Source organism: Marmota flaviventris, chromosome 9 (assembly GCF_047511675.1).
Source record: "Marmota flaviventris isolate mMarFla1 chromosome 9, mMarFla1.hap1, whole genome shotgun sequence".
Classification (NCBI taxonomy): domain Eukaryota; kingdom Metazoa; phylum Chordata; class Mammalia; order Rodentia; family Sciuridae; genus Marmota; species Marmota flaviventris.
In genome coordinates, this window is record NC_092506.1 from 109,820,085 (window position 1) to 109,832,623 (window position 12,539).

The 12,539-nt window shown below is 46.5% G+C and overlaps 1 protein-coding gene across 3 annotated transcripts in view; it reads left to right on the forward strand.

Annotated features, from left to right (window-relative positions):
• Nucleotides 1-12,539, forward strand: part of Pknox2 (PBX/knotted 1 homeobox 2) — a 266,622-nt gene that overhangs the window by 251,201 nt on the left and 2,882 nt on the right. For all 3 annotated transcript variants that reach the window (XM_027945514.2, XM_071617192.1, XM_071617193.1), the window contains 2 exons: nucleotides 10,436-10,512; nucleotides 11,511-11,689. In XM_027945514.2, coding sequence (XP_027801315.2) covers nucleotides 10,436-10,512; nucleotides 11,511-11,689 — 256 coding nt within the window. The remainder of the gene's footprint in view (nucleotides 1-10,435; nucleotides 10,513-11,510; nucleotides 11,690-12,539) is intronic.

Consider the following 12,539-nt stretch of genomic DNA (forward strand, 5'->3'; position numbering starts at 1 on the left):
TCTATAGCTAGGTCCCCATGACAGGATCTACCAGCCCACCTGGCTTAGAAATAGTATGTTTCCTACAAACAGTAAGAATGTGGTATATAGAAAGGACACAGTACCTGGTGGCAGGACCACCAGGTGAGTTTCACCACCCACTCTAGGCCTCTGGAGAAATGGAATGAGTTACTTATCCTTACTAAGCCTTGGTTTCCTGTGCTGTCAAATGGGATCACAATACCCAGTTGATAGAGTTGTTGGGAGGATGAAATGAGATGATGGATGTGAAGGTACCTTGACCTGAAACAGGCATAGCCACTGATACAGATGCCTCTAATCTCACCCCAGGAGTCTTTTTTTTTTTTTTTTTTTTTTTGGTACCAGGGATGCAACCCACTGAGACACATCCCCAGCCCTTTTTATTTTTATTTTTTTTGAGACCGAGTCACACTAAGTTTCTTAGGGCCTCATTAAGTTGCTGAGGCTGGCTTTGAACTTGTGATTCTCCTGCCTCAGCCTCCCAAGTTGTGGGATACAGGTGTGCACCACAGTGCCCTGCCCAGGAGTCTTCATAATATGCCCAATCCTGGAAAATGCTGAGCAAAATCTTGAAACTATTAGGAAATCTGTAGAGAGTAGTAAAAACCCCTTACAAAAAGCAAGAAAATGGCGTAGGAAGATTGATCCCATTCTTGTTCCAGAGTATCTTGTCTGCTACTTTTCCCTTTCACTTGTTCACACTGAATGAAATTCCATTGATCAGATGCCCATTTTAAGTTAATCCCTGTAAAAAGCAGATGCCTGTGTAGAGGCCGTTCATTCACAGTTTAGAATGAATTAGTTCAAATCTTGCTTTTCTACTCCCACTCAGCTAAGATCAGTTTCATGTGAAGAACAGCAGTGCTTGTAGGAGAACACTTTTTAACAGCATTTTGAGGAGGAAAGCCTGAATGGGGTGCCAGTGGAGAATCTTCTAGCAATTGTTCTAAACTTCTCTAGGCCCCTGCCTCTTTTGAGACTCTGAGGAAAGCCTTATTTGCATCATCATGGACACAGTTTCAGGGGTTTTGACCTTGAAATCCTGGAGGACTGTGGAGCCTGTGGCTCGTGAGAAGAGGCACTGGTAAGTCAACAGGGTACAAAAAGGAGATACAGACAGTCCGCACCCACCAATCTCAGAGCTGCCCAGGTCTAGCACTGTCTTCCTGAAAGCAGAGGGAGGTCTCTTGTTTGTCCCTCTGAACCTTGCAGTTCCTCCCTCATTTGAACACAGACCTTTAACCAAACTGGCCTTGGGACTAGCCAGGAAAACTGTTATTAAAATAATTTATTTCTGGGGCTGGGGTCATGGCTCTGTGGTAGAGCGCTTGCCTTCGTGTGTGAGGCACTGGGTTTGATTCTCAGCACCAAATATAAATAAATAAAGTCCTTTGACAAGTTAAAAAATATTTTGAAAAAAATTAGTTTTATAGGAAAATGTGATCTGAGTTCTAAATAACATATCTGTTTACTAACACCTAAGTTTCAGGTATGAGACATGATTTAGCACTCAGGGGGCTGGTAATTTAATTAGGGGAATAATTATACACATAAACAGGGGATTGTAGCTCAGTTGAAGAGCTCTTGCTTAGCATGCATGAGGCCCTGCAAAAATAAATAAATAAATAAAAGCATGCTTAGCATCCTAGTCCTTCTCAGGAGCCTGAAGCAATGATTGCTTGAGCCCAGGAGTTCAAGGCCAACCTGAACAACACTGTGAGACCTTGTCTCAAAAAAAAAAAAAAAAAAAAGTGTATACATATAAGTCAAGAAAGGTCAACTATGGTGGAATCAAGTGCTATTTTACAAATGCCAAAAACACTCATGGAGGTTGAGAATGGAGGAGTCAGGATAGGCCAGAGACATTTGGCCACCTGTGCTTGTCAAACATGTCCCTAATAGTGTAACCAGAACCAAGTATTGGGTTGCAAAAGGTCCTTTGATGGTCCTGTCTAGAGAAAAAGTGCCAACATGGTGAAATATCTGTTCAGGTGACCAACAAGAAGCATGTCATCTGAGGAATGGTTGAGGGGATGGGGCATGGTTGGCCCGTGGAAAATAAAAGTAAAAGAAGCCTGTTCACCTGAGGCAGTATGGCACAGGATAACAAGGGCTACTGAGGCACTCACACTGAAATGAATCTTGACTCCACTTTTTTGTGGGGCAGGGTACAGGGATTGAACTCAGGGACACTTGACCACTGAGCCACATCCCTCAGCCCTATTTTGTATTTTATTTTGAGACAAGGTCTCACTAAGTTGCTTTGCACATCGCTGTAAACTAAGTTGCTTTGCACCTCGCTGTTGCTGAGGCTGGCTTTGAACTCAAAATCCTCCTGTCTCAGCCTCCCGAGCTGCTGGGATTACAGGCGTGCATCACCATGCCCAGACTTGACTCCATTTTTTACTTGCTCTCTGACCTTGATCAGGTCTGTGAACTCTAGAGCTGATTTCCCCCTCATAAAGTGGAGAGAGCATTACTTATCTAAGGTGAAGGTGACCAATTATATATTATAAAGCACAGGGCCTGACAGGTGGACGTCAGCAGAGGTAGAGTAGCCTTGATTAAAGATATGGGGGTCATGAGTCCCAGTTCTGATCTGCCTTTTGCTACTTGTATTAGCCCCTCTGAGTTCAGCTTTTCTCCTGTGTGAAGTGAAATAACAATGCCTATTACCTAAATGCCTAAAGAATTCAATGAGGATGCACATCAAGTACTTCAGCAGAGTATTCTTCCCACTGTAAGTGTTCAAAGTTAGCCAAAAGCTGTTGGCATCCATTAGGGGTGGCAACCATTATTCTTAGGTCAGAGGCAGTCTTGTAAACTTCGTGCAGGATTCTCTGGATGGATGAGTAGGGAGTCAGACTTGAGCTCAATAGAAAGATCTTCCCAAACATCCGAGCAAAGGGCTGTGCACTGAATGATGGTAATACTCAGAGCCAAGTGCCTGCCTTCTTCAAGATGGCACACATAGAACATGACAGTGAACTCGTGAGGCTGCTTACAACTGAAGACCAGCCAGGAGACTCTCACCATCCCACACCCCACCAAGACATGCTCAGGCTGAGGCCATCACTGTCTCTGTACATCTGTATCTTATTTGGGGTATGCTGGTATAAAGGGCTCCTAAACTATGCAAGAGGTTGGCTTCAGGGACCTTTAGGGCTATTTTGATATTTCATTAGCAGGGTTTGGTGGAGGATCTTGCATCTAGGCTGATCCTTAAGGATGGCTAGATATTTATTTATTTATGTGTGTGTGCGTGCACTCACGCATGTGCTCATGCACTTGCACACCATGGATTGAAACCAAAAGCACTCTTCCACTGAGCTACACCCTCCACCATTTTTATTTTTATTTTGAGACAGAGTCTTGCTGTTGCCCAGGCTAGCCTCAAAATGGGCTTCCTCCTAGGTGTTCTGATCATAAAATCTTCTTATTCTCACCCTTGGAACTTGGCAACCTGCATGGCCCCTTGTCATGGCCAGGACAGAGTTCCCACCAGAGGCTGCTCAGGCATCTGTACCACTGCACTGGGAGCCTGGAGTCAGGCCAGCAGGGTTCTTGGCTGCAACCATCTCTTGGTGCCAGAGATTCATTAGGCCTCTAATTCCTGCCTGTGACATGAGACTGTTTTCTCCCACCTGCCCTTCATTGAAGGGATGTAGAGAGAAGCTGCCTTCTGACTCCCCAGGGAAGATGGCAGAGTGCCGGAGGCATAGCCACAGTCCCAGGATGTGTGCCACGTTGGCAGTGAGTCTGCAGGGAAGAAGGAAGCTTGGTGCATCTCCATCTAAGACTGGGCCTTGCTGACAGCAGGTTGGATGGGCAAGCTGAGAAGGGAGGGAGTGTGAGAGGCCCCCAGGCAGCACTGAGTCCTGGGACACCCCATGGGAGTCTGCAGCTCTCAGAGATTTCACCTGAAAATGCTGTGGGAGATTTACATCCTCACAGCATCCCCCAAGAAGTCTGAGACCCAGGTTGGGAAAAAATGCACTATCACATGTGCAGAGGGCCTGGAGCAGCCCCGGAGCATGCAGGAAATAAAGCCCAAGAGCACAGTGATATGAACATAGAGGGGGCTGCTGGGAGGCCCCGCCATCTGCCAGGAGACAACCTGAGGCTTGTTCAGACGTAGAGCCATGTGCATCCAGCCAAATATTTATTTATCTATTTATTTTTTAACAAACACTCACAAGGTATGCCAGGCACTGTTCTAAGTACTTTTCAAATACTATTAACTCTCGTAATCCCTATAACAACCTTGAGGCAGCTGGAATGATTTCCCTTTGCAGGAGAGGAAACTTGCCCATGATCTTGAGCTGCCGAGAGGCAGGACCAGGATTCAAACCCAGGCCATCTGGGTGTGGAGTCCCTGTTCCTTCCCACCTACTTCTCACAGTGCTCTCTTCATAACCCTCCAGAGAGGCAGCCAGTGGGCCTGGATGGACTCTTAGTACCCCGTCCTCCCCCACCACAGATGTGCAACCTGCCTCTAGGTGGAATTCCAGGGGAGTCTGAATCACTGATGTCCCCATCCACCCACCTTCACAACTGCAGGCACACTCAGAGGAAAGGTGAGAAGTAGCAACTAGCCCCAAGCCACCACGATTGTTCCAAGTCAACAAATAAGCATTGGACACTTACCATGGGCCAGGCATTCTCAGAACTGATGGTGGGGGTGGGCATTCAAAAAGAAAGACATGGTCCCTTTTCTCAAAAAAGACAAAGAAGACTTGCATCATATTATTTGTTGTGACCGATAACTCAATAGGTTACGGTTACAGTGTGAGGAATCCTACATAGGAGGGCTTAGAGCTCTAAAAGTGGCATCCAGATACTTAACTTAAGCAGGGGTGAAGGCGGGGGAGTTAAGAAGGACCAGTCTTGCTGCAGTGTGAAAAATGGATTGAAATGGAAACCAGAGGAAGAGAGAATTGTTTTGAGATGGCAGGAGGATGAAGAATGGAAGGCATTAGATTTTCACGATGGAAAAGTATACAGCAATGAAGATGAACATCTACAGTTCATGGGTCAATGATTCCATTAATATAAACCCTAGGAAAAACTAACCTATCATGTGGAAGGATGTAACATAGATAGTATAACTATACAGTAAGAAAGTAATTGCCATAAAAGTCATGGTACCTTTGGGGTGAATATTTTTGGGGAGTTAATTCAGAAGTAGAAGGGGGGCTCCTGGGATGCTGGTAGAATCTTATCTTTTGACCTGAGGGGTTGTTACATGGGTATTTGCTTTGCAAATACATGAAACTATACATTGAAGTCTTTGTACTTTTCTAACTGTACACAATCTCAAGGGAGATGGGGTAAAATTAAAATATGAGAGAAAATGAAAGAATGGAAGGTCTAAACACAGGTAACTATAGTAGAAGGAGAAATTCTATGGGTGAATAATTATGCTTTTCTTTCTTCTAAAAGGTTTGCTTTTTCCATTTTAGCATCTTAGAACTCAGAGTGCATCCCAAATCATTGGCATCCTGGATGTGATGACTTGTGGCCATCTCAGAGCCCCTCCCCCAGCTGGCTGCCCTTCTCTAGATGGTCTCAAGCCCCTCATTAGCAGAGCCATGCTCACAGAGTGATGGCACACAGCAGCCTGTGGCCCCCACACTTGTCAGGAGTAAGAGGAGCGATGGGACCCAGAGCAGAGCTGGCGGTGGCAGGCCATGGGAGCAGGAGGTTCCCTGTTCTGAGTCAGATTCCAAGCCCTGCTCCAGCAGTAACGCAGGGGCTACTGATACCTACAGGCTACTGCTTCCTATGTACCATGCCCCTTGGTGACCTGGCCAGCCTTGTGGTGGTACTTGCATAGACTAGGATGTGGAAGGACAACCTCAGGGTGGGTGTTGATGAAAAAGGTAGCCAGAGACCTAGGAACCAGCACAAGCTAAGCTCACTTCTGACCAGACTCAGGAAAAACTCACTCTTCAAACTGAAAACTGTTCTCAGCGTCATTTGAGCCCAGATGAGACTCAGGTTGTAGAGCTATAGAGGGAGGTGTCACAGAAATCTGGGAAGGAATTTAGGTTAGATTTCAGAGGAACTTCCTAGTGGCGACCATGGTGCATTGAAACACCTACTTGATATAAATACCACATTTCTCTGCTCTGGAGACCTTAAATATTCAACTAGATGGTGTCAGGGAGGCTTCGGAACATTGCACAGAGTGAATCAATAGAATGTATGCGCACTGCGTCATCTCATTAAGTCATCCCTCAAGTCCAGAGGTGCACATTATTTTGCTATTTCCAAGTTAAGCTGAGAAAGCTAAGTTTGGAAGACAGAAAGCAACAATAGCCAGAAGGTGGGGGCAGGTCTGGAACCCGTCTCCAAAGACTCTTTACTGCCAAGTGGCACTGCCCAGCCATGGGAGTCTTCAGGTTGGCCCTAGAAGGATTTGGAGTTTTCTAGTATGTTCTGTACCTCTTTTCCAAGAACAAATCACTTGCTTACAGAGAACTGCTACCTGGGTCCTTCCCATCCGTCTCCAAAGGAGTTCCTCCAACTAATGAACAGAGAGCAGCTACCATGGCTTAATGGCTTACCATGATCTCATTTCATTCCTCTTCCCATTCTTGGCCCCAGACTTTTCCAATTGTGCTAAAAGTAGCACTGACCCAATCACAGTCTGTCCCAGGGCCAGGACTATTTTGACTCTGTCCTCAGGAATCATGTGGTCTGCGGCGTGTATGAGCTGGACTGCTCCCATCAGCACTCAGAAGTGGAGCCAGGAATGTTCTGGCCGACACACCTGTTCCCAAAGCTGGGCTAAATGCTGCTACTCACCCATAGCCTCCACCACGTGCCTCCTGAAATGCTGGATCCAGGAGGGAGAGGGAGAGGAGACGGTTCTAGGGGATAGTAAGAGGCTTATACCCTTATCCATAAGAACAACTAGCCAGTCTTTGGTAGCACTGCCTCTTATAGCTCTCTGTGAGACAGGTGAATGTTAACTTGTGTGTGACATCCACTCAATGGGGAAAGCACCAGAAGCCTCCTTAGAGACAGCAAACATCATCCATCCTTCCAGGGAAGGCTTGGGGACTTCCCCCTTTGGGGTCCTTTATCAATGGAAGGGATTATCAACTGACTGGTTTAAGTCCCAGTACAAGCCTCCTGCCTGGAATACTGCCCCCCTCCTCTACTTGAATGGTTTGGCCACTCTTCAAAGTCCAATTCAGGTCTCACCTCTCTGGACCAATCCAACCTACCTTTTTTTGTTTTTTTGTAACCTCCCAAGGAGTATTTAGCATGAACTGTCCTTTAATAGAGATGTCCCCCCACCCCTTTTTCCCTTCCCATCTAAGTTGTGAGCTCTGAATGTCAAATATCTTTCCCTTCTGGCACCTAAGGTGTAGCAGATATCCAACCTGTCTGAGTTGATGACCCAGCTTGGTCATCAAGGCCAGGCGAGCTTTGCTCAGGAAACAAGTATACATCTCCTTCTTATGTTCACTGGCTCATGTGTTAATACCCCATTGCTGAACATGACCTCTCTGCCCATCACTGATCTGGACACTGGAGAGACAATGTCTAATGAGACCTGGTCTTGCCTGAGAGCAGCTCATGGACTCCTGGGAGAGAATACATTACCTGTAGGGTGCTTGGTGCACTGATTCAGAGCAATGGTGACTGGCTCTGTATCAGGGAGTTGGGAAAGGCCTTCCTGAGGCTTTGACCTGTGAGAGATTTTTCTGGAAGCTCAGAAAAGCTTGCAGTGGAAAGGTGGAAACGCGTTCCAGTGAGGGTTCTGCATGTATATGGAGTGAAAGCCCAAAAGTCACTACTGTATTTTTGTCATATGGTCAGCATTTGTGTCTGCAGGATCTGTATCCATGGATTCAACAAACTATGAATTGAAAATATTTGAAAAAAACTGTGTCTATACTGAGCATGTTCATATTTTTTCCTTGTCATTATTCCCTAAACAATATGATGTTAACAACTATATATGTAGCATTGTATAAGGTTTTGTAAGTAATCCAGAGATGGTTTAAAGTAAATGGGAGAATGTGTACAAATTCTGAGCAAATATTCTATCATTTTATATTAGGGACTGGAGCATCCATGAATTTTGGTATTTGTGGGAGTCCTGGAACCAATCCCTGTAGATAATGAGAGGGGACACTTTTATTCACAGATCTGATGGCCATGGATAGGGAAGCTGCTTCATTCCTTCCCAAAGATAGGAAGGTTGGAAACGCACGGAGCTGGGGGTAGGACATGAGCACCCCTCAGTCTCTGAATGTCAAAACTCCCAGAATCCCTGCTTCCCTACCCTGTGGGGCCTGAAGTCTCTCCTCCCAGCCTCCCTCTCTCCTTCCCAATTAGCATGAAATTGGCTTCCTTAACACTGATGTGCTTTACTTCTTGTTAGCATCTTAATATTGCATGAATCACAAGTCGCAGCTGCCCTGGTGTGGCAGTCAGGGTCAGAGGTGTGAATTAAAACAACACATGATCCCAATTGCTTCAGTCAGGGGATTCGAGGCCAACTGAAGAGGTTGCTTTCCTTTGTCACTGATAATAAGAGTACTTCCAAGCTGTTGATCTCAAACTCTTTGAGAGCTTGTTTGGAGGTTCTGGCAGGGGAGCACAGCTACTTGTATACCCTTGACTGAAGAATGGTCCTCCTCTGTGGGGGAAGGTAAATCCTCTTCAACCAAGCGTGCAGCTTCAGGAGGGATGCACATGGAGCTGTGAAGGAGGAAGGGAACACCTACCTAGCCAGCCAGATCAGCCAAATCAAACCTAGCAATCAGTGGGGTGACAGATGTCGCAGGCAGATCGCCCTCACATCCTCAGACTCTTTCCTTAGAGAGCTTTAGACACTTTCCCCACATCACCCCATAATATAGTATGAAGAGCTACCTTTTATCGAGTGCTTTACAAGTATCATTTCACTTAGCCATTGGGTGACTTTATGCTGTATGGTTGTGTGACTTGCTGGAGATCTCACAGCTAGGCATAAGGTTGTAAGTCCCAATCTTGAGGACTTCAGAAAACCCTAGTGCCACTTTCTATTACCAGCCCAATTGAAAGGAATGATATGGTTTGCAGATGCTGGATAGCTTGGTCCTCTGCTCCAAAAGCCCCCAGGTCACTCCTAGCTTCCAGAACAAAGCTTTCACCCATTTGGATATTTATGATGCCTACTGGTGCCAGGCACAGTGCTGAGACCCAGAGACACATAGCCTTCGTCATCTGTGGCTCACCACCAAGTGGGCTCAGGACTTTTCTCCCTCCCATTATTTAATATGACCCAGTCTTTCCCTATCACTCTGGCCACCACCTGTTTATCCTTCCTCCAAGCTTCTCTAATGCAAATTTCCCAAATCACAGCAACTATTGCTGTGTTTTTGCTCTCCTTCACTCGGCAGTCATTTATATGTGCAAGATGCTGGGGACACACTAGTAAGTATACATTCCATCCTCAAGAAGTACAGTCTAAGAGAAGGAGCAAACATATAGTCAATGCATGGACTGGAGTGTTCCAAGACTATGCAAGACACCTGTGCCACTTGCCGCCTCCACAAGACAGTGACTAAGTTTTACAAAGTGACATTCTGAAGAAGACCAGGCCACAATCAGAAGAACTGAGTTAGTGATATCTACCATTTGAGTGACAGTGCAGGAGTCATTCCATTTCTGCATCTGCAAAATGGGAATACCAAGGGCTGGGGTTGTGACTCAGTGGTAGAGGACTGGCCTATCTCGTGCAAGGCCCTGGGTTCGATCCTCAGCACCACATAAACAAAAATAAATAAATTAAGGTGTTGTGTCCAGCTACAACTGAAAAAAAAATGAACATAAAAAAAATGGGAATACCAATACCTAACCTGTCTAGCTGAGAGTTTGAATGAAAGGCTTGCCTAAAAGAAATTAAGCACATGAAAGCATTTCACAGGCTATAGAGTCCTAAGCCAATAGTATTAGCAATATGTTTATCTTCTAAGAATGCCTAGCATAAGTAGGCATGATAGATATTCAGTAAATATCAGCTAGTTTAAAATGAATCGGTTCATTCACCCGGCTTACCACCTTTTGTGGGCTTTTAAGGGCATTGTAAATCCCAGCACTGAGAATGCCTGCTTGTCTGCTGAATCAAGTGACTAGGATGTGAAGGTGCCTCGGAAGTTATCAGTATTGCACTGATTCCTGCTGTCCATTGAGGGGCTGAGGCTCAGGTGGTTCTGAATGTGGAGCCTTAGGCATGGCTTAGCCTCTGGCCAAATCCTAGGCCCGCTCACTGTCTTTGGGGAAATAAACTTTCCCCTGTTTGGGCTTCCAAACAACTGGCCCAAGACTGTGTCCAAGACTTTGGCATGGTCTCTAGGGAACCTGGCCCCCAGGTGCCCTCCCCTCATTAGCCCTTCACCTCTCATTTCAGCACCCCTACCCCACGGAGGATGAGAAGAGGCAGATCGCAGCCCAGACAAACCTCACCCTCCTGCAAGTAAACAACTGGTGAGTTAGCATCACCTGCCCAAAGCCTCCGGGACCTGGGGCCACATGCTTGGCAAGGGAAAAGAGATAGAAAGCCCAGACCTGCCTCAGTCTCAGCCTGGCTGCCAGGCCAGTCCCCCTCCCATTTGAACTAAATGCAGAGAGCCAGAATCAACACCAGTACCCATGGCTCCATCTGCAGCTTCTCAGCGCCCTCTGCTGGGAAATTGTTCCAGGCTCATCCCTGGAAGCTTCTTGTTGAATAGAAAATCCAACCACACCTGAGCATCCAGCTCCGCTGACTGCTGAGACAGACATCTATAGATAGGAGGTGCAGCCCGTGGTCATCTGATCACCACCTGTGTGTGAACTGAAACTAAAACATTCTGCAACATTAGGAATGGCAAGGAGGAGGGAGAGTCTCCATTTTGACGCCACAGGGATCTTGGTTTTCGCCTTCTCTGTATCTGCCTGAGCTGGATGGGAATGGACTTTATTGTTGGGGCCCTGATATAAGCCCTCAGCTCTCTGGGGAAAAGTCAGAAGTTGCTACCTATGGCTACAGCTCTGTTCTCCTTTGTTCAATCCTGGTGGATTCCCCGTCCCCCAATTTTTCAATTGGTGCATTAGAGTTGTGCATAATAATGAGATTCGTTATTAAAATACGTACATGCATACAATACATGATATAACATCATAATTTGGTTCATATCACTCCCCAGCATTCCCCCCTCCCTCCCCATCTCCCATCCCTTGGACCCTTTCCTCTACTGATCTCCCTTTGATCTTCATGAGAAAATCCTCCTCAGGCTTTCTTCCCATATTGCTTCTTGGTTGCCGAGCCCCCAGGTGATTTTAAGAATTCCTCAACATGTGGAGCTCTTCTCTCTGCTGGGCCTTTACCCCTTAGATCAAAACCCCATCTGTTCTATCTAATTGTATCTGGGAGCAGCATTGCCCTCTCTGCCCCACACCAGATACCACCTACTAACCAGCTTTCCATCTTTACCCCTGGGCAGGTTCATCAATGCCCGGAGGCGCATCCTGCAGCCCATGCTTGATGCCAGTAACCCAGACCCTGCCCCCAAAGCCAAGAAGATCAAGTCTCAGCACCGGCCCACCCAAAGATTCTGGCCCAACTCCATTGCTGCGGGAGTGCTGCAGCAGCAGGGTGGTGCCCCAGGAACAAACCCTGATGGTAAGAACTGGGGCTAAGGGTACCCTAGGTAGGGGCAGGTTGGGGCTCCTGGAAAGCAAAGATTCAAGGACTGTCTCCTTACCTAGGCCCCCACTGTTGCTCTATCACAATGATTAGCCCTCCTTGATCTCCTTCAAAACCTTAAAGGAAAGGATGCTTTTGCACCTTTTTTTGTCTTGAGGATTGGACCCAGGAACACTTTACCTCTGAGCTACATTGAGCTACATCCCTAGTCCTTTTTTAATTTTTTGAGACAGGGTCTCGCTAAGTAGCTGAGACTCACTAAGTTGGAGACTGACCTCAAACTTGTGATCCTCCTGCTTCAGCCTCTTGAGTCACGGGGCTTACAGGCATGTGCTACCACACCTTGCTTCGGGCACACATTTGAACAAGCTCAAAGTGATCTCACAAAGATGTGTGGGAGTCAGTGGTCATCTGAGTCAGTGACAGCTCAGCAGAGCCCTCTCTTCACTCCCACACACCTCCCCAAGTTCCTCAACACAGTCTGTGTCTGTGTGGATCCCCAAGACCAAGGCCATCTATAAATACCAAGGCAGGCAGCTGGCTTGTGAACAGAGGCCAGGAGAAGTTTTGTTTTCCCAGCTTCTCCATCACACCCTCCATACACACTCTTGTAATTGCCAGTCGCCGAGTGCATAATGAATAATTCAATCAGCTAGACATTTTAGAACTTGGCATGTGAAGATAGCTCTGCGTGGGCAGTGGGTTGGAGGTGTGCGTGTGTGCACGCAAGCCTTAGTGCATACATGCATGTATATTGTTGTAGGCTCTTATGAGCTATAGTATAAAGAAACTGATTTTAGGCTAGACCAATCTGGAAGACAATCCC